At 42.0% G+C, this 21,908-nt stretch overlaps 3 protein-coding genes across 4 annotated transcripts; 2 read left to right on the forward strand and 1 right to left on the reverse strand.

Annotated features, from left to right (window-relative positions):
* Positions 1-85: 85 nt before the first annotated feature.
* On the forward strand, positions 86-11,330 carry LOC106580836 (uncharacterized). Its single transcript, XM_014162312.3, has 6 exons — positions 86-393; positions 6,740-6,780; positions 6,988-7,063; positions 7,422-7,481; positions 7,932-8,938; positions 9,187-11,330. Exons 1-6 carry the CDS (start codon positions 348-350, stop codon positions 9,256-9,258), a joined length of 1,302 nt encoding a protein of 433 aa, XP_014017787.2. The 5' UTR covers positions 86-347; the 3' UTR covers positions 9,259-11,330.
* A 204-nt stretch (positions 11,331-11,534) lies between these two features.
* Positions 11,535-15,164, reverse strand: LOC106580902 (inositol-tetrakisphosphate 1-kinase; the record flags this gene model as incomplete). Its single annotated transcript, XM_082966534.1, has 7 exons — positions 11,535-13,319; positions 13,647-13,714; positions 13,857-14,022; positions 14,243-14,283; positions 14,600-14,698; positions 14,793-14,910; positions 14,997-15,164. Coding segments are annotated over 7 exons (1,149 nt in total), but the record flags the coding sequence as incomplete, so codon positions are not given.
* A 2,713-nt stretch (positions 15,165-17,877) lies between these two features.
* On the forward strand, positions 17,878-21,555 carry LOC106580837 (proteasome subunit alpha type-6). Of its 2 annotated transcripts, none has more exons than XM_014162313.3 (7): positions 17,878-18,195; positions 18,581-18,675; positions 18,971-19,052; positions 19,208-19,363; positions 20,482-20,660; positions 20,768-20,862; positions 21,055-21,555. In XM_014162313.3, the coding sequence occupies exons 1-7, from the start codon at positions 18,120-18,122 to the stop codon at positions 21,110-21,112; spliced, it is 741 nt and encodes a 246-aa protein (XP_014017788.1). In that variant the 5' UTR covers positions 17,878-18,119; the 3' UTR covers positions 21,113-21,555. The 2 variants fall into 2 exon arrangements, with proteins under 2 accessions (XP_014017788.1, XP_014017789.1); XM_014162314.3 differs by having other exon boundaries at positions 20,768-20,878; positions 21,055-21,338.
* Positions 21,556-21,908: the final 353 nt, after the last annotated feature.

Here is a 21,908-nt window from a genome sequence, read left to right on the forward strand (position 1 = left end):
CTTTACATAAAGCATGCATGCCTGCAGCATGGCGGGTTATGTGTTGTAATACAAACCTGCTGCTGAGACATGAGATTGAACAGCAGGGAATTGGCGTTACCTCCGGTCAGATGTGGTCAACTCAGCTTGGAGCGAGCAATCCTCTCGTTATCACTGCGTTAGTTGTTACGCGTTGACGGGGCATCATTCTCCCGACCTGTTCTCCTGCATTACCTGGCCCTTTGAGCCAAGCATACGCGCCTATCAGCTCTTTAGCGGGTCCTTGCACGCTCGATTTGAGAATAAGGTCGCGGCATTATTATTTCAAGGTTATTTCCTTCTCTTTAAGGCCTTTATATTCAGATCCTATGGGAGTTTTTATTTTCACGGCGTTGTTTTGGACCTTAAGTGGAGGTAAGGAAAATCAGGGTTTCATTTGTGAGGCTGCTGATCAGTCGATGTATGAGCGTATCCAGTGTTAGATAACCCTTACGTTAGCCGAATCCATAGCCTGCCTGTTCTAACAGCCTTTTTAGTTATAGCTTTGCTTGGGACATTAGCCAAAACGTGTGATTGCAGGCTATTGATTGCAGTTAAGCGGAATGTTTATGTTATTTAGAGAATGTTTCAATTTTTTATAATATAGCCTATAAATAAAACGGAGGGGATAATGGATTGTGCGACAATTAAACCAAGAGGAGAAAAGTATAAAAAGGTCAATTGGTAGAATATATCTTAGCTTTTAAGATTTAGGATAAAGATGGACTTGTTACATAATTTGTTTAGAGCGCACCTTATCCAGTCCGTCACAAAATCGGTCCGTTAGCTATACATTTTCAACCGGTATTGTGACTACATATTGATTGTTATTGAATACATGTGTATTGGAAATAGCCTTATGTAAGAATTACATCATAAATTAAGGGTATTTCTACATCACCCAACCTAAAAGGAAATGATGTTGTCGTGCAAGACGTGATGAAAGCAGGGCACGTACGCTCCTGTAACTGTTAAACCTATTAATAATGCGCGTTGTGTTACCACCATGTCCTGTTTGAATATGCAAACATTGACCCCATCACCATGGTTTGATGTGAGCAGTTTTGTATCGGTGTCAGGGCCTTTCAGGGAGTGTTTTGGGAGTAAAGATGTACCGATGTAATGTTGTGAGAAAGGGAGGGTAGGCTATACATGTATTATATAACAGTGTTGTATAAAAATATAACTGAGCTTAAGGGTAATGGTCTGTGTATAGTGAAATGGTTAGAGGCGTTACAATCACCAACGTGCATGTGTGTGTGTGTGAACATACAGACCCCAGTCTCCTTGCCAATTGCCTTGTGAATAAAGAGGGTGAAGGGAGGTCTGCCAAGCCAATCAACATGGGATTGCAGCTTTAAAGGACCTGTGTCCCAGTTTAGGAGGAAGCATAACACACTCTCTCCCACGCAACCTACAGCCCCTGTTGTTCGCACGTGCCTTTGAATTAAGGCCTACCATTCTCCATTATCAATAACCTTAATGTGATATGTCAGGGGATATGACTCAAAGTCGTTTAGCACTTGTGTAAAATTCATTGGATGCCATGTGAGGCTGTAAACTAATAACATGGACATTTCCACTTCCTTGTTGAGGGAGGATTATAAGATCCTGTCCTGCTAGCTGCTTGGCATGTGACTGTCTTGGCCTTAAAAATACACCCTGCTACTTTTAGGCCAAACAATTCAATTACTTTCCTTTTCTTTCCTGGCAGAGTTCAATCACCTCACTATGTATGTGTTTGTAATTTGATTTATTAGGATCCCCATTAGCCAACGCCAATGGCGACAGTTCGTCTTACTGGGGTCCGACACATAACGAAAAAGACATTACAGACATTACAATACTTTACAATTGACATACATTTAAAAACATGAACATGTAGTGTGTGTGTGCATCTATTAGTTCCACATACATGTCAGTACATACACACAACAAGTAGGTGACATGGGGGAGAGGCGTTGTGCGGGGAGGTGTTGCTTTAATAGTTTGTTGAAACCAGGTTTGCTGTCCACTTGCGCTTTGAGATGGAAGGGAGCTCCATGCACTCATGGCTCTGTATAATAAAAATCTAATCAAATCAAAGGTTTTTTGTCACATGCGCTGAATACAACAGGTGAACCTTACCGTGAAACGCTTACTTAACCAACAATGCAGTTTTAAGAAAAATAAGAGTTAAGAAAAATATTTACAAAATAAACTAAAGTAAAAAATAAAAGAGCAACAATAAATAACTATAAAGAGTCTATATACAGGGGGTACCGGTACCAAGTCAATGTGCGGGGGTACAGGTTAGTCAAGGTAATTTAGGTAATATGTACATGTAGGTAGGGGTAAAGTGACTATGCATAGATAATAGATAATACTGTTTTCTTGAATTTGTTCTGAAACCTGGGTACAGTGAAAAGACCCCTGGTGGCATGTCTGGTGGGGTACGTGTGTGTGTCAGTGCTGTGTGTAAGTTGACTATGCAAACAATATGGAATTTCCAACACATGAATGTTTCTTATAAAAAAAAGAAGCGATGCAGTCAGTCTCTCCTGAACTCTTAACCAAGAGAGACTGTCATGCATAGTATTAATATCAGCCCTCTGATTACAATGACGAGCAAGAAGTGCCGCTCTGTTCTGGACCAGCTGCTGCACATGACCATATGACTGGACAATAATAAAGATAAGATAAAACTAGAGCCTGCAGGACTTGCTTTGTGGGTGTGGTGTCCAAAGAAATCAGCACATTTCTTTATTACGGACAGATCTCTCCTCATCTTTACAACCATTTAATCTATATGTTTTGACCATGACAGTTTACAATCTAAGGTAATGCCAAGTAATTTAGTCTCCTCAACTTGTTCAAAAGCCACACCATTCATTACCAGATTCAGCTGAGGTCTAGAATTTAGGGAATGATTTGTACCAAATACAATGCTCTTTGTTTTAGAGATGTTCAGGACCAATTTATTACGGGCCACCAGGGGTCAAAGAAGATTACATTTCTTACGGTACGGGACACCCAAGTGCGCGCATGCCTTTTTTAAAATTCTACAAAAATGACAGGGCAGCCTACTCTGCTGACACTGACAAACAGATGTTGTCTGATCCATATAATCGTCCTACGAAAAGGGGAGACATAAATACAATATGACATCCATCTAACCTGGAGGAGGAAATTCTTCTCCAAAAACAAACAAAAGTGGCACTAAAACACAGATTGGAGTCTTTTCATTCTCATCTCTTTACAGCGGAAGCCATTTGCTTTCCAAACAGTTTTTCCGCGATTGTATTTTTCAATATTGCGATATGCCTGGCTGGGTCTCTCTGCTTTTCACTGACAGTCGCAACTCAACAATCATCTATTTGATATTTGCTGGGCGCGCTGCCCAAATTGCAGGACCTTCAGACTGTAGGCTATGCAATTTAAAACAATCCACAGCTTTCATTTAAGAATCTAATGATCCTCTGTGGCCAAATCATGTTTTTTGGTGTAGTAGCCTATTTTGAATGATTTTTAATTCTGCATTGCTGATTGGGATATATCATTTTGGCTATTTAATTCAATTTACTTCAGGGAAAGCTTCCCCTAGCCTTATGGACACGCCGCCTATGCGCTTTAATGTGGCATAAAATCAACCAGTCATGATTTTTTCATATGATTGTCAAACAATCACTTAACAAAGGCACTCCTGTAGGCTACCCGCGCACATTCAGCATCCAAACCCCAACAGTGCACTGTGTACCTGCAATTTGATGATGGAAAGAGACTGTTACAAAACACCTACATATAGTGTAATGAAATTCTGCGATTGTCATTAGGCCTATACTTGTAGCCTGAACTGATGCATCCACTGTCGTCCACATGCATCTCTGTCTCGGCTACTCATCTCCGCCTTGAAAAATGTGTGTTCTCCTTAAACCCCAACCCAATTTGGAGCGAATACCACCCGGTTTCCAGTCAATTCACAAATTTTCTCATGCGGCTGACATGCAGTAATGTTAAATAATGGTGTAATAGCCTATCTTTTTTGGGGGCATGTTGTATTAATTGTGATAGGCTCACGTTTTACCAGTAGGCATACCCCCACTACCATGCCGGACCGCACCGCCTTACTTTTACCCCTGCTGGCCACCCATTCCAAATCTGACTTCAAGCCTTTAATGGTTTCAGTGACTTCATTAGCTGTGGTTGCTGACATGTATATGGTTGAATCATCAGCCTACATGGACACACATGCTTTGTTTAATGCCATTGGCAGGTCATTGGTAAAAATAGAAAAGAGTTGAGGGCCTACAGTGCTGCCCTGCGGTACACCATACATTACATGTTTGACATTAGAGAAGTGTCCATTAAAGAAAACCCTTTGAGTTCTATTAGATAGATAGCTGAATCCACAGTATGGCAGAGGTGGAATAGCCATAACACATACATGTTTTCAACAACAGGTTATCGTCAATAATACAATATATATACAAAGTATGTGGACACCCCTTCAAATGAGTGGATTCAGCTATTTCAGCCACGCCTGTTGCTGACAGGTGTTTAAAATCGAGCACACAGCCATGCAATATCCATAGACAAATATTGTCAGTAGAATGGCCTTACTGAAGAATTCAGTGACGTTCGACGTGGCACCGTCATAGGATGCCACCTTTCCAACAATTCAGTTAGTCAGATTTATGCCGTGCTAGAGCTGCCCCGGTCAACTGTAAGTGCTGTTATTGTGAAGTGGGAATGTCTAGGAGCCACAACGGCACAAGCGTGAAGTGGTAAGCCACACAAGCTCACAGAATGGGACCGCCGAGTGCTGAAGCGCGCAGCCCGTAAAATTGTCTGTCCTCGATTGCAACACTCACTACTGAGTTCCAAACTGCCCCAATGCATAGTGCCAACTGTAAAGTTTGGTGGAGGAGGAATAATGGAATATTTCATGGTTCAGGCTAGGCCCCTTAGTTCCAGTGAAGGGAAATCTTAACACTACAGCATACAATGACATTCTAGACGATTCTGTGATTCCAACCTTGTGGCAACAGTTTGGGGAAAGCCCTTTCCTGTTTCAGCATGACAATGCCCCAGTGCACAAAGCGAGGTCCAACAGAAATGCTTTGTCGAGATCGGTATGGAAGAACTTGATTGGCCTGCACAGAGCCCTGATCTCAACGCCATCGAACAACTTTGGGATGAATTGGAACACCGACTGCTAGCCAGACCTAATTGCCCAACATCAGTGCCCAACCTCACTAATGCTCTTGTGGCTGAATGGAAGCAAGTGCTCGCAGCAATGTTCCAACATCTAGTGGAAAGCCTTCCCAGAAGAGTGGAGGCGGTTATAGCAACAAAGGGGGTACCAACTCCATATTAATGCCCATGATTTTGTAATGTGCTGTTCGACGAGCAGGTGTCCACATACTCAAAGGCTTCACTGAAATCTAACATTACGCCTCCCACAAGCTTGTTATTATCAGTTTCTTTCAACCAATCATCAGTCATTTGTGTTAGTGCAGTACATGTTTGGTGCCCTTTCTAAGAATTCTGAAAGTCTGTTGTTAATTTCTTTACAGAGAAATAGCATTGTGTTTGGCCAAGCACAATTTCTTCCAACAGTTTGCTAAGAGCTGGCAGCACAACCTGGTCTCAGAGCATTTCGTATTATTCTGTATGTAAATCAGTGACACTCCATTTAGTATGATATGTTACATTTCGTATGCTATGTATTAACTTGTGTATGTCCATCTCCCATTTCGTATGATATGTTATGAATTACAATTTGTATTATATGTTACGAATTCACAAAACGTACAATATGTTATGAATTATCAAAACTAACAATATGTTACAACTTTGCAAAACATATGATATGTTACGAATTCTAGCTAGGTGGCTAACATTATCTAGCTGGCTAATGTTAGCTAGGTTAGGGTTCCGGTTAGGGTTAAGTTTAAGAGTTAGGTTAAAGGGTTAGGGGAAGGGTTAGGGAAAGGGTTAGCTAAAAGGGTTAAGATTAGTGCTAGGGTTAGGGGAAGGGTTAGCTAAAATGCTAAGTAGTTGCAAAGTAGCTAAAAAGTGGTAGAGTATTTGCTAATTAGCTAAATTGCTAAAGTTGTAGATGATGAGATTTGAACTCAAAACCAACCAACCTTATTTATTTTTAATGATTCATTTTTTTGAACGTTTTACCCCATTTTCTCCCCAATTGGTAGTTATAGCCTTCGCTGCAACTCCTGTATTGACTCGGGAGAGGCAAAGGTCGAGAGCCATGCGTCCCCCGAGACACAACCCTGCCAAGCCGCACTGCTTCTTGACACACTGCTCACTTAACATGGAAGCCAGCCGCACCAATGTGTCAGAGGAAACACCGTACAACTGGCGACCGTGTCAGTGGGCGCTGGTCCAATTGTGCGGCGCCTCATGGGTTTCCTGGTCGCGGCCAGCTGTGACACAGCCCGGAATTGAACCTGGATCTGTAGTGACGCCTCAAGCACTGCAATGCAGTGCCTTAGAACGCTGCGCCCCTTGGGAGGCCTCATGAACCTTATTTCTAAGGCTACATATATTAATATGGGCTAATATCAGCCCTTTCCTGGGTAGCTTATCAGAGATAAACATAATATGTAAAAGAGCAAACAAAGCAAGAGAAAAAAACTAACATTCAGCAGACACAATATACAATTATTTGGAAAGACTGCATTTGTATCTCCCTCTCTACTCTCTCTCTCTCTCTCTCTAGTGGGATGCCTGCCTCTATCCTCCTCTCTACAGGTTGGAAAGGTCAGAGACAAAACATTTGTGTTATCTCTATGATGTTTATTTTGAGTGTATTATAACACTGCTAAAATATTGTGTGTAATTGATATTGACATCGTAATTGTTAATTTGTGTGTGTGTGTGTGTGTGTGTGTGTGTGTGTGTGTGTGTGTGTGTGTGTGTGTGTGTGTGTGTGTGTGTGTGTGTGTGTGTGTGTGTGTGTGCCCTCAGGTTGCTGACTGTATTCAGGACTCCCTGAATAGTAATGGCGGTGTGCCACATCCTGGCTGTGACAAACAGAAAACTGGTGACAACTCCTATCTTATCTCTTATCTGACATAACCTCCTTCAGCTGCACAAATTCACTAGACCACACAGTGCACTTATTCTATATTCCCTATGTAATTGTAATGCGTCAAAATTGAGATTGAATTTATCATGACAATGGAATCATGCCACTGATTACTGTACGTGAGGAATACCCTTTATTTCATCTTTCCACATTTGACTATAATGCTGTTCATTATTTCATCAATATAATCAATCTTCCATTACAAATAGTCATGGCAACACCTGTCACTGAGGCAGATAGGTATGATTATGTCTAGTCTGATAAGATGGACATGGTCAGTGTTGAGCAACCAGTGTTGTGTTGTGTTGTGCAGATGATGCTGTCCACAGGCACCAGGGTCTCCTGAGGGAGCTGCAGGAGCTGGCCCAGGAGGGTAAGTCTGACTACAGTTATTAGCTAATACTTTACTACTGAAGTACCCAGGGACAGACTGGGATCAGAAATGAGTCTGGGTATTTCTAACACACCTGTCCATTTTTTTCTTTGAATTATAATTTGGCGCAAAACCCCCAAATTAGAAAGGCCCATTGGGCTTCAAATGGATCGGCACTTCTGGGCTACTTCCATCTCTGGAAGTAGACCTGCCAATGGTGTCATCATCACAGTAATATGGAATATCAAAACATACTGACTTATTGAGAGAAACAGTCTAATTGCTGCAATATCTTTGCTATGCTATGTTGGTTTCAGAGTCAGGTAATTATACATGGAAATCACATGGAAATCAAGATAAAAATCTTCCTAAACATGTTTTGTTGAACTTGCTGTAATATGCTTTAAATTGTACAGTAACTAACCACCTAAATGTATTTTATTCTTACAGAAAGGGAAAGAGAGAGAGAGTATGGGAGGGAGAAAGAGCGAAATGAGGAGAACCAGGCTGAGGGAGAGAGGGACAGAGAGAGGAGGGAGGAGGAGGAGCAGAATGATGACCAGAAGGAGACTGAGAAAGAAGAACTGAGAGAGAAAGAGATGAAGGCAGAAGGGGTAGAGCAGGAGGAGGAGAAGGTGGAGATTAAGGACAGAACGAATGGGGAGATGAGAGAAGAGCCCAGACTGGAGGAGAAAAGGGGGGATGAGGAAGAGAACGTGAAAGAGCTGGAGGAGCTCTTCTCAAAGGAGCAGAGGAAGATAGGAGAGGAGGAAAAAGAGGACAGGGAGCTCGAGGAGCTGCTCAAGGAGCTGAAGAAGAAAAGGTACGAGTCGGTGAAGGAGAAAGAGCTCCAGAGAGGGTCAGAAGCAGAGGAGGAGAGGAAGAAGGAGGAGGAGCCGAAAAAGGGAGAGAGAGAGCGGCTGGAAATTCTTGAGATTGAAGAGAGGAAACGCAGCAAGGAGAGGAACAACAACGAGGTGGAGCTGCTGGTGGAGAAAGAGAAGGTGGAGCGGGAGCTCAAGGAGCTGCTGGAGGAACAGGACAGCAAGAAGAACGTGGAGAAGGAGAAAGAGAGGGAGGAAAAACAGGAGGAACTAGCGGAGCTCCTCAAAAAGATGAAACGTGTGCAAGAGGAGGAGGAGGAGAGAGAAGAGGAGGAGAAAAGACAAACTGCCAGGGATGAGGCGAAGGTGGACAACGAGAGCGAGAAGGAGGGAGAGATTCGCAAGGAATTGGAGAAGGTGAAAGCGGGAGAGAGTGAGAAGGAGGTTAAGGATCCTCAGCAGAAGAGAGTGATGGAGAAAGCGAGTGATGAGTCGACCCGTCAGTTTGAAAAGGAGAGGAACAGGGACGATGACGATGATGAAGAAGCAGATGAGGTTGAAAACAATGAGGATTGGGAAGAGGAAGAGGAGGATGAGGACAAAAAGGAGGATGTTGAGCAGGATGAAGGAGAAGTAAGTGGGCGAGAGTCAACAGGATTTAGCACAGCTGAGTTTGCTAAAGCTGATACTGTAATTGCTAATTGACTATGTCTCTCTGTGTGTGTGTGTGTGTGTGTGTGTGTGTGTGTGTGTGTGTGTGTGTGTGTGTGTGTGTGGTGTGTGTGTGTGTGTGTGTGTGTGTGTGTGTGTGTGTGTGTGTGTGTGTGTGTGTGTTGTGTGTGGACCTAACACACTGTCTGACCTGTTCTGTGTGCCTACAGGAGCTTCTGGAGATTGAGGCAGAGCTGAGAAAAGTGGCTGCAGAGCTTCGGGAGCTTCACAGGGGTCGTTAAGTTCTAAATCACACACACACACACACACAACACAAGACAGACAGACAGATAACGACACATTGCAGCACTCTCTCTCATGCTATCACACACAGAAACACACACAACTAACATACTTAGAAACATGGTATAATCATAATGCTTTTGATGGGATGTACTTCTGTAAGTAGTTGCATTTTAGTACAAACATACAAGTACACTTCTCCCCATCCCTGCATTCAGAGATTAAAAGCTCTTTAGATGTGTCTTTCTGTGTGCTGCCATTATCAAAGATTGTTTAGTAGGCAAGATGTACAACCTTGCTCATGTAAAGCTATCGTTAGTCTACATCTCATGATACAAGGTCTTTAAGTGGGAAAGACATCTCATTTACGGTATGTCTCGTGTATATATTTTGTGCAATAATTTAAAATCTATGTGTGAGATTTGTTATGGTCATTGAGACTGTTAATATAAGCAATGTATCACTGTTATTTATAATATTGACATATTGATTTCTGTGATTGATTTCCATGTGTATATCAACAAAATGTGAGGATTGTGCTATCTGGCTAATGCACTGTTAATATCAGACTGTTAATTAAGAACTGGGGTGACACTCAGGGACAATCTCCATTGCATACTCCTCGCGTACTCTCCTCACGTCCTTCTCAAAACCCATTGGAGGAGAAGGTCAGAGGGGCGGGACGTCTGTCTTTCTCATCCAATGGGTTTTGAGAAGGTGATGAGGACGTGAGGAGTATGCAATTGAGATTTTCCCTCAGAAAGAGACGGCGTGTGACCACGGAAACCTCTTTAGTATTGATGTACAGTGTGTCATAACACAACCTAATGTTCTATAAAAAGATGAGCATGATTGTTCCTGAAGTTTTTTATTTTTGCAGTTTGGGTCACCAAGCTGGTCAAGAGTCATAGAAATCGAATGAATGGGAATGTCGGTTCTAGTAATGATATTTCTTTGGTCAGGGTGGCACCCCAGCTCTTCTCCCAACTTTGCACTCCTATCTTAACCAGCCAAGGAAGACTAGAGAGGGGAGCGACATCACTAAGACATCTCTAGTATGTGGTCCTAATAAACAATGACAGTTCTAAAACTTTGTTTTTAAGTTGGTAAGATATTTAATATTCACCGTCATCCTTTTTCATAAGTTTGTGATCTCCACTGTTACGCAGCCATGTTTGAATAAGAAATATTAGGAAACAGTTCCCCACATGTTAAATCAATATAAGCTGCATGGTTAATAACATGTGGAGTAATAACAATAACTGCAATACAAGAAGAAGAGGAATATTAAGACAACTTATTAAAACCTATAAAGCTATAAAAATGTACATATTAAAGCCAAATATATGATGATGATTTTCTGTAAATGTACTTTATTATGTAATTAAAATGCATCATAAATTGACTTTTAAATATAAACACTCCTTTTCTATCGAACATTGATTTACAATTATATGTAAATCCTATGTGGTTCGAGCCCTGAATGCTGTTTGGCTGACAGCCGTGGTATATCAGACCGTATACCACGGGTATGACAAAAATTTTATTTTTACTGCTCAAATTACGTTGGTAACCAGTTTATAATAGCAATAAGGCACCTCGGGGGGTTGTGGTGTATGGCCAATATACTAAGGGCTGTATCCAGGCACTTTGGGTTGCATCGTGCATAAGAACAGCCCTTAGCCATGGTATAATGGCCATATACCACACCCCCTCTGGCCTTATTGCTTAATTATATAACACTGGTAACTGTTGGGACGCATATAAAACTAATATAAAACACATCAACACCATGTAAGGAATCAAACAGGCTACTCCCTACATGTTGTGAGATTTACTCAAGAATGTATACCATTTCAACATTAGAAATATATTTACCAAATGTATTTCATCAGAAAGAGGTTGTGGATTGTTAGTGGGATGTAAAGGACAAATTAATGGAGGTCAACATTTGTAATTGTACTGGCCCAATCAGAGTCCGGCATCTGTGCCTGCTGTGTCTTATATGCTAAATGTCAATCAATAAAATCACAGTGTATGATATTTTTCAATCATTGTTACTTCTATAAGAGTAGTGGTTGGTTGTCTTCATTGACTGATCACAGTCTCTTATCTATTCATACAAAATTCTGACACCTACTCATTCAAGCGTTTTTCTTTATTCTTACTATTCTCTACATTGTATAATAATAGTGAAGACATCAAAACTATGAAATAACACATATGGAATCATGTAGTAACCAAAAAAGTGTTATATTTTAGATTCTTCAAAGTTCACCTACTCTGCGTCTCACAAAGACACAGCGGTTAGAACCAAAAATCTCAAATTTGGACTCATCAGACCAAAAGACAAATTTCCACCAGTCTAATGTCCATTGCTCGTGTTTCTTGGCCCAAGCAAGTCTCTTCTTATTATTGGTGTCCTTTAGTATTGGTTTCTTTGCAGTAATTCGACCATGAAGGCCTAATTCACGCAGTCTCTTCTGAACATTTGATGTTGAGATGTCTCTTTTACTTGAACTCTGTGAAGAATTTATTTGGGCTGCAATTTCTGAGGCTGGTAACTCTAATGAACTTATCCTCTGCAGCAGAGGTAACTCTGGATCTTACTTTTCTGTGGCGGTCCTCATGAGAGCCAGTTTCATCATAGCGCTTGATGGTTATTGCAACTTCACTTGAAGAAACTTTCAAAGTTCTTGAAATTTCCGTATTGACTGACCGTCATGTCTTAAAGTAATGATGGACTGTCATTTTCTATTTGCTTATTTGAGCTGTTCTTGCCATAATATGGACTTGGTCTTTTACCACATAGGGCCATCTTCTGTGTGTAACAGTGTAGGTTCCGTCCCTCTCTTCGCCCCAACCTGGGCTCGAACCAGGGACCCTTGCACACATCAACAACTGACACCCACGAAGCATCGTTACCCATCGCGCCACAAAAGCTGCGGCCCTTGCAACGCAAGGGGAACAACCACTTCAGGTCTCAGAGTGAGTGACGTCACCGATTGAAACGCTATTAGCGCGCACCACCGCTAACTAACTAGCCATTTCACATCGGTTACATGTGTACCACCCGTACCTTGTCACAACACAACTGATTGGCTCAAACGCATTAAGAAGGAAAGAAATTCCACAAATATACTTTTGACAAGGCACACCTGTTAATTGAAATGCATTCCAGGTGACTACCTCATGAAGCTAGTTGAGAGAATGCCAAGAGCGTGCAAAGCTGTCATCAAGGCAAAGGGTGGCTACTTTGAAGAATCTCAAATATAAAATATATTTTGATTTGTTTAACACTTTTTTGATTACTACATGATTCCATATGTGTTATTTCATAGTTTTGATGTCTTCACTAAAAAAGAAAGAACGAAAAACCCTTGAATGAGTAGGTGTGTCCAAACTTTTGACTGGTACTGTATGTGTCTGCAAGGAGAGGAGACTCAGACCCATATTATGAGATTTATTTAAAGGCAACCGTCATCAATTAGGTCTCCTACTTCCAGGGGCTTTCTGTATGTATCAGAAAAGATGAGCCGGGTCAGGGTCAAGAGTCAACGGTGAACCCAGGTCAGAGTTCAGAGGTCAGTCTGGGGTGCAGAGGGAGCAGGAGGACATGTTGCCTGGGGGACTTCCAGTTCCTGGTGGTCCAATACTGACTCAATGTGACTGAGGAGGGAGGAGAAGAACTGAGGCACTCCCTCATAGCCTGGAAGAGAGGGACGGAAATATGTGGTTGATGAGGGAGAGAGCTAGAAAGAGAACATGAAATTGAGTAAGAGTGAAAGTGTAACATGGAAGCAAATATAGCAGAATAAAGTGACTTTGATGACTGTAAGTCGTTCTGGATAAGAGTGTCTGTTAATGACAAATGGAAATGAAGGATGGCCCAGTGACCTGGGAAGATGTTAATGTCGATGATAGTGAGGGTGTGTGTGTTGATGTTGACGATGACGTCCACCCCGAACAGAGCCATGCCCAGCTCTGCCCTCAGCTCTCTTACTAGGGCCACCATGGCCTCACCACTGGGGGGAGGCAGCCTCGGCACCTTCTCATCCAGCTGAGACACAACACCACAGGACAGATGATCAGTTCATCTGTTCAGGGTCCCTTTTCACAATGTGTATCAGAGTAGGAGTGCTGATCTAGGATCAGGTCCCCCTGTTTATGTGATCTTATTCACTATGATCTTTAAAAAAAAAAGATCTTAGCTCAGTACTACTACTTTGAGACATATCATGAATACGGGCCCTGGATAGGACAAGACCTATTGCAGACAGTGGGTCAAGTAGAACAGGGAAAAATAGATTGAATTCAATTGTACAGGAATCAGTGCCAGTGAATCAAATTGAACAGAGTTGATTGTCAGAGTGGAGGTCGTACTAACTGCAGTGAGGTGGGAGCAGGACTCTGGCTTGGACACCTGGTGACTGTTGAAGAAGATCGTCTTCCTCTCTGGAGTCACAAAACACACCACAGACATTAGGAAGAAGTTTTATTGCAACAGATGATTAAAAACAGTATAAGCCTGAGAATGAGAAAGATCGAGAGAGGGAGAAGAAGAGGGAGAAAGAGGTGAGGGTGTGTCCACACTAACCATAGGGTCCAGGGGGGAAGTTCTTCAGCGAGGGCCTCTCCACAGTGAAGTGGTCCTCTCCCACCACAAACACCTTGTGCAGCACGGCACCGTGGTTGACGAAGCTCTGCAGCACACAGGGAGGGTGGGCCTCTGACAGACCAGCCATACTGAAGATCAGAGACATCTATGGTATGGAGAGAGAACAGGGACACTAAAGACTGAAGAACTAGAGGGAGAGCCATGGGCCACTAAACACCAATACACATCTATAGAGAGAGATCACAGTGTCAACAAAGCAGCAACATACTGAGCCACACAAAAAGGCAGATTTAAAAAAAAAAATGATATATGGAATGTATGGGAAAATATGCAAAAAGACAATAGAAAGACAGACAGTCTCTTACGTCATGGGAACAGGATCCATGAGCCACCCTGGTTTTACAGACTAAGAAGAAGAGGAATAGTGAGGTGTGAGGAGACACAATACAACACGCGATCCTATGGGACAGTTTCACGGTCACAGGTTAAGCCTAGTCCTAGAATAAAAGTCACTTTCAACGGACAATCTTCATTGAACATGCTTCTTATTCCAAGACTAGGCTGAATCTGTGTCCGGGGAATCGGCCGTAAATGTCTTATAAATTAGATAAAAGGAGTTTGCCAAAAACTGAATCACCATTGCCTGGTGTGAAGCCTCTGTATACAATAAGATTAATTAGGCGTATGTTTATGTGTTTAGTTGTAGACAGTCCCTCACTGACTCAGAGGGAAGCTGAGGCCCTTGCTCTCCACGTCCTGCTGGATGACTGACAGGTCACTGGTGCTGATCTCCAGGTAGGGAGGGCTGCTGATTCGCCAGTCTACAGGGGGGCGGGATCAGGAAGAGCATAAGGAGAGAGAGCGCTTGGCTTGATAGATGTCTAGAGGAAGGACAGTGAGGCCACTGTACTGTACCTCTCAGGGAGTTCTGGAGCTGGCTCATAATCCGATAGGAGGCAAAGCGATCCAGTAGCTGGCTCATTGCTGGAAGGGGGTCCAGGAGAACAGTATGGGGATGGGTGGACACATAACCCTAAAACAAAAACATATACTTTAGTATGATAAAATATGATGTTGTTATCGCTGTTGTATCTAATTAAATGTGCCATTTTACCATACCTGGAAGTTGTCAAGGAGCTGTTGCGATTGGCTGTCGTACTCGGCCTTGACAATGACATCAGAGAGCTTGTGTACAATGACCGCAAAAGGTCCTTGAGACTCCAATGGCTGACTGAGATCTATCTGTATCCGAAGAGAAAAGGAAGTGTGAATGAAATATCCTCTGCCTCAGGCACAACTTGATGTGTAGACATTCAAATGTAATGCTATGACATGCACTTGTGAGGCAAAAGCTATAGTTCCCCTCTGTTTGAGAGGAGCTCCAAGCAGGTGACTGCAGGTGGCAGTGACAGAAATGACTGGCATGTCAGACATCTGAAACTGACAAGACAGAGACAGAAACAGACAGGGAGAGAAGGAGGGGTAAGTGAGTGTGTTAGAAAGAGAGCGAGAGAGAGAGAGAGAGAGAGAGAGAGAGAGAGAGAGAGAGAGAGAGAGAGAGAGAGAGAGAGAAAGAGAGGGGTGGTAGGGTGAGAGAGAGAGAGGGGGGGTGAGAGAGAGAGGGGGTAGGGTGAGAGAGAGAGAGAGAGAGAGAGAGAGAGAGAGAGAGAGAGAGAGAGAGGGGTAGAGAGAGAGAGAGGGGGGGGTAGGGTGAGAGAGATGATGATGGGAATTGGAGATATAGTTGGAATAATAAAAGTGCAAACAAGAAATGACAGAAGGAACTTAGACAAACAAAGGAATGACAGAAGGAACTTAGACAAACCAATACACTTTATTTGATGTATAAATGTGTGTGTCTATGTAACACAAATTAACATATAAACAAAACCAGAAATTGTTCAACTGGCATAACTTGTTACCCAGCTACACTATAAAGTAATTACTAATGTATTACTCACATGCCTACAGATTGTATTTTTACAACCTTATAATGACACTATTCTCATGTCTTCCATCACAAACCTGAGAACATAATGCAATGTAATGGAAATTGACTTACCTCAACCACCTCAACACTGTGGCTCCTGACCAGCGGGGATTCAATGTTGAATGAAAATGTTAGGTGACAATTTATGACAGTTACACGGAGGAGAACGCATATGAGTAAGGCTGCAGGAGAAGCTCCATTTTAGCCTACAGTAGTATTATGTTTGCAATATCATAAATTAAAAGTTTAAACTTACGCACAAAGCTCAGCAAAAGCAACCAGATTAATTTGTCTCCGTTTCTTATCACTCAGACAGAAACCTACCCTGCGCCTAGACATTTGGGCAGAGGAGCAATGCCTCTGCTGGTTGTGCAAAGGGTAGGCAATACTGATGACTTGGGGGCGTGTGGGAGAGAGAGAGAGAGAGAGAGAGAGAGAGAGAGAGAGAGAGAGAGAGAGACCTCTTCTTTACGAAATGGGAGTAGGCACAGGTTTTCATATACTGTAGGGCAGTGGTTCCCAAACTTTTTAGGAACTCAGTCAGCCTTCAATTTACTCTTGAAAGTTGTAATAGTAGAATCCACAAGGTGCAATTTCTAAATTAGGTTGTGCATCATCAGTTTTCCTCTTGTCATGTCAGTCATCGCAGACCTTAGAGCTATTTATAACTTGTAAGTAATGTCCAGATCAACTAGCCCATGTCAGCTAACGTTTTTTAGCCCATATATTTTGCTGTAATGTTTGAGTCACATGAATACACATTACACATGGCAAAATATATAGAATTGCAAGAAAATCTGCTTTAAAACTTCAAAATGTTCTCTGCACCCCATGACAAAACATGTAGAATGGCAAGAAATAAGCTTTAAACTTTTAAGCAAAAGAAACAAGAGGGGTGTGAACAGTTTGTGTCATGAACAGTGCTTGTGCACATATCAATAGACCTGGCGAACGCGCGCGCACGTGGAGGGGGGGGGGGGGGGTTCCCCAATGCTGGAAGGGGGACCTAATATACATATTTTCTTATGATTTATTTTGCCAGTAGGCCTATATCCTTCCACAGACAACTTCCTTATTGCGATCAAATTATAACCAGCCTTACATTACCGTGAGCAACAATAGTACAATCGGTGGTTGGCCTTCAAAATAAAAGTTCCCAAATGAACCATGCAAACGGGTACAAATTGTGGAATCATGCCACAACTGGACTAGATAATGCTAAACAAAGTTGAAAAGTTATTATAGAAATTCAACAAAAGATAATAATTAGTTAATTTGTTGAAATCTGTTGAAATCGCAATATGGATGTAATAGACTTCAGAATTGCATTGGGGGCATACATACATTGCAATGTACAGCCTTACCTAAGGATCTTGGGCCCATGAAATGGGGTGTCAGCCTACTCAGTGACACTCACAGAACACAACTATGTAGAGTATACACAAATATTAGCATCATAGCTCTTATTGAATGAATTTAAAGGAAAATCCACCAAAAACCTATATTTTGGTATTTGTTTCATTGGTCTATTGTTGATATAGTCCCAAACTGTTTTCCATGTCAGCAATCAAGTTTTTAAGATATATCACTTTCAAAATTCAGAAACACAGCCGGTATGATGCATTGTGCATCTTATGATTCTGCGTTTTGCATCATATTGACTAGCATAGCTGTTCTGTGAGTGCCACTGAGTAGGCTGATGCCCCATTTCATGGACATAAGATCCATAGGTTAGGCTGTACATTGGAATGGAAGTATGCCCCCAATGCAATTCTGAAGTCTAATATACCCACAGTGCGATTTCAACCAAATGTTACATTTTTGTCAAATTAACTCATTATTAACTTTTGTTGAATTTGTATAGCAACATTCCAACCTTGTTTAGCATTATAGTCCAATTGTGGCATGATTCTGCAATTGTTATCCGTTTGTTTTAGTTTCAATTCGGGACTTTTATTTTGAAGGCAACCCGCCGAGTCCACTATTGTTGCTCACGCTAATGTTGTTCACAACACACATGTGCCAACCTTCTCATGATTCATTGAAAAAAGAAAGAGAAAGTAAAACTCTGGGAAGCTCCACAAACATCTTTATCATCGTCTGCTCTCTATTGTAGAGTGATCTTCTTTTTTTTACCGCAACAGAAAAAAAACGGTGAATATCGTCCTATAAGGTTATTAGGCTACTGCAGAAACGGTAACAGGTATCTCGCCGAAAGTACACTTCTGGTGACCATCATTTGAAGCAAAGCAATGTCCCGTGGTTCGAATGCTGGATTTGACCGACACATCACGATTTTTTCACCTGAGGGCCGCCTCTATCAAGTCGGTGAGATATTTTGCTTCATTCGTCCAGTTTTGTTTCATGCAGCGGATGACCTAGGCTCGTCTAGCCTCTGTATAGCTGTCGTTCTGTAGCGTCTAAAATGTAATCCGACGATGAGCACCTCCATAGGCCATACGAGTAGTATGTTGTGATTATAAACATATAGTGGTTGTGTATTTCACATAGAATATGTCGGGGGTAAAAAGGAATGTTTTAAATGGGCTGTTCATCTCTGTGGTAATAATATGTTCGTCAATAAAGCAATCTACCAATGTTTGAGACTTTCCCAAGAGCACCTTTAGACCTATAGTATTCCAAATCCCCTGTTTACCCCATGCAGCTTTTAAAAGTTAGCCTATATTTAAGAAGTATAATCTCATGTTCTCAGAGTATGCCTTCAAAGCCATCGCCCAGGGTGGGTTGACATCACTGGGCGTGCGGGGGACAGACTGTGCTGTGGTGGTCACACAGAAGAAAGTGCCGGTAAGATATTAGTTACATCTCCATGGTACCAGGAGCTTCTTTCTTAGTTGTCTTTGTCTTCATCCAAAGTAGAAAAAGAACGCCGATATCTGTCTTGAGACAAAGAGTCAGTCATGAACAGTGAAGCATGACAGAGTGGTGTCTCGAGTGTTCCTGCTGACAGGGCACACGCCATGCTTTTGTTAAGCTTGTCCAAGGAAAGCTGATATTGTGGAACCAACCCAATATTCCTAACAGCAATGAGGTGTCATCTACTATATGTATGTATATATGTGACCCTGTCATTATAACACAGGACAAGCTGCTGGATTCTGCCACTCTGACCAACATGTACCCACTTACCCCACGCATTGGATGTGTGATGACAGGACACAATGGTGTGTATAATGGCACAGATGACATCTCACATCACACACTCACACACACACACACACACACACACACACACACACACACACACACACACACACACACACACACACACACACACACACACACACATCCTTTTACCCTCTCTTCGTCTCCCCTTCAGCGGACAGTCGATCCCAGGTCCACAGGGCACGAGTGGAGGCCGCCGAGTGGAAGTACAAGTTTGGCTATGACATCACAGCAGACATGTTGTGTCGGAGAATGGCGGACATCTCCCAGGTCTACACACAGAACGCTGAGATGAGACCTCTGGGATGCTGTGAGTGGTGTAGTTTTGTCCTCCTGTCACTCTGTCTCTCTTTCCTCTTCTTCTCCATTGATTCACTACACTAGAATTCCAAATGGTAGCACATAGAGTGACTCTTTCCACGTTGTTCTATGAAGGCACACTGGCTGATGGAGAGTGATGACGTAGTATTTACAGCTACATCATATATGATATGAGTTTTACCTTATGTCAAATTGATACATTTATATAAAAAAAATATAGAATTCTACAGTGTTCAGCAGTTATCAAACTATATACATTAACTAGGCACTACATATTAGTTCAGTAGTTATCCGTTTTGAGCAGTTTTATTAAGTAGTAGTTAATTGTATTATTAACAAATGACAAGAAAATCATATCAAAAGTAAAGTGAATATTGCATTTTAAAACGCAGATACTTATACTGAACAAAAATATAAACGCAACATGCAACAATTTTTACTATTTTACTGAGTTACAGTTCATATAAGGAAATCAGTCAATTTAAATAAATTCATTAGGCCCTAATCTATGGATTTCAGCAAGTCAATTGCACACTCCTTCAAAACTTGAGACATCTGTGGCATTGTGTTGTGTGACAAAACTGCACATTTTAGAGTGGCCTTTTATTGTCCCCAGCACAAGGTACACCTATGTAATGATCATACTGTTTAATTAGCTTCTTGATATGCCACATCTGTCAGGTGGATGGATTATCTTGGCAAATGAGAAATGCTCACTAACAGGGATGTCAACAAATTTGTGCACAACATTTTAGAGAAAAAAGCTTTTTGGAACATTTCTGGGATCTTTTGTTTCAGCTCATGAAACATGGGACCAACACTTTACATGTTGCGTTTATATTTTTGTTCGGTAGATCGAATATGTATCCAAATTGAATGAGTGATTTAGTGCAGTGAACAAAACAATGTGAATTTGTTTGCTGCACTCAGTTAACTGAAAATGTGCTTAGATTTTTGAAACATGAGCCATTTTGATGATCAGTTTAGATTTTTGTGCCTAGAGTTGTGAAAATGGCACCAAAGTGATTGAAAAAATGGTAAGTGCAGTAGGTGAGTCGTAACTCCCACACAGAGGACACCATAACCATCTCCTCCCCATGTCTCCAGGTATGATCTTTGTGGCCATAGACCCCCAGCTGGGTCCCGTGCTGTATAAGTGTGACCCGGCAGGCTACTTCTGTGGCTTCAGGGCCACTAGCGTAGGGGCCAAGCAGACAGAGGCTAACAGCTACCTGGAGAAGAAACTGAAGAAGAGGCCGGAGCTGTCATATGAGATGACTGTGGAGGTAGGGGGGTGGATGTACCTGGATACTCATGGAAACATCTGGCGAAAAGTGAAAGTCTGTACACTATTCAGTCTCTCTCTCTCTCTGTTGCTTTCCCTCTCCTGTAGTTGGCCATCTCCTGTCTCTCTTCTATTCTGTCCATGGACTTCAAGCCCAGTGAAATTGAAGTGGGTGTGGTGACTAAGGAAAGCCCCAAGTTCAGGTCCTATACTATCACAGTAACTGCATTTCGTCATCACTGTGTTTTTACATGCTCATATGGTAATGATCAAGGTTTTAGACGAGGGAACAACAGCCAAGTGATCAATATGCAATTCATCTATCCTTCTCTCTTTCTCTCTCCCCAAGCCTGTTTCTAACATCCACTCTCATCTTCTCGTCTTCCCCCTCACAGGACACTCTCTGAGACAGAGATCGACACCCACCTGGTGGCCATTGCTGAGCGGGAGTAGAGGTGCAGCCATCCACATACAGTAGATCAGGCTGACTAGCTAACAGACTAACCTAGTGGTTCAGTAATAGGACATTAATACTACTGCAGTAGATCTACTTCAGACTGCTGTTGCAGAAGGGCCCATCTTAAACAATACTAGGATATTTTTCTACTTTCCACCTATTTACATCTGCACAGGTTGATTTTCACCTTCAGTCTGCATATCTAAGCTCCTAGGACATACAGCCAGGCCGTAACTAGACTTCGGTTGTTGTTGGAATGGTTTGATCATGTGGATCGTTTCATCCATCCTATTTATTTTCTGTATCTCATTGAACCTCATTGTTTATGACCACTAAATGGGTTTTTGCTACCTGTGTCCAGAGCATTACTCATGTCATCTATCACCTGCTACAGAAACACTGTCTAACAGAATAAAACACATCAAGTAAAACAAAAGAACACTATTATCCCTTTTTTATTCTGATATGCTTAGATGTTTTCTGTAGAATCACAAAAGACACAGTAGTGCTTAACTTTTTGTATTTATTTGATTCGATACATGTAACTGGAGTCCTGGGTCCATATTCTCAACATGTCTTAGAGTAGGGGTGCTGGGGCCGTATCCACAAAGCGTCTCAGTAAAGGTCCTAGGAATGCTGTTAAACCGTGTTTTAACACAAAAAAACTCCCAGCTCAGAGTAGGTTTTAGGATGATGTTATTAAGACACTGCTCAGACAATCTCTGAGCCAGGACGACAATCTCTGAGCCAGGAGTAAAATCCGTTCATAAAAGTTTATCTCAGCTGGTAATC

The sequence above is a fragment of the Salmo salar genome, chromosome 20 (genome assembly GCF_965601325.2).
Source record: "Salmo salar chromosome 20, fSalSal1, whole genome shotgun sequence".
Lineage (NCBI taxonomy): Eukaryota > Metazoa > Chordata > Actinopteri > Salmoniformes > Salmonidae > Salmo > Salmo salar.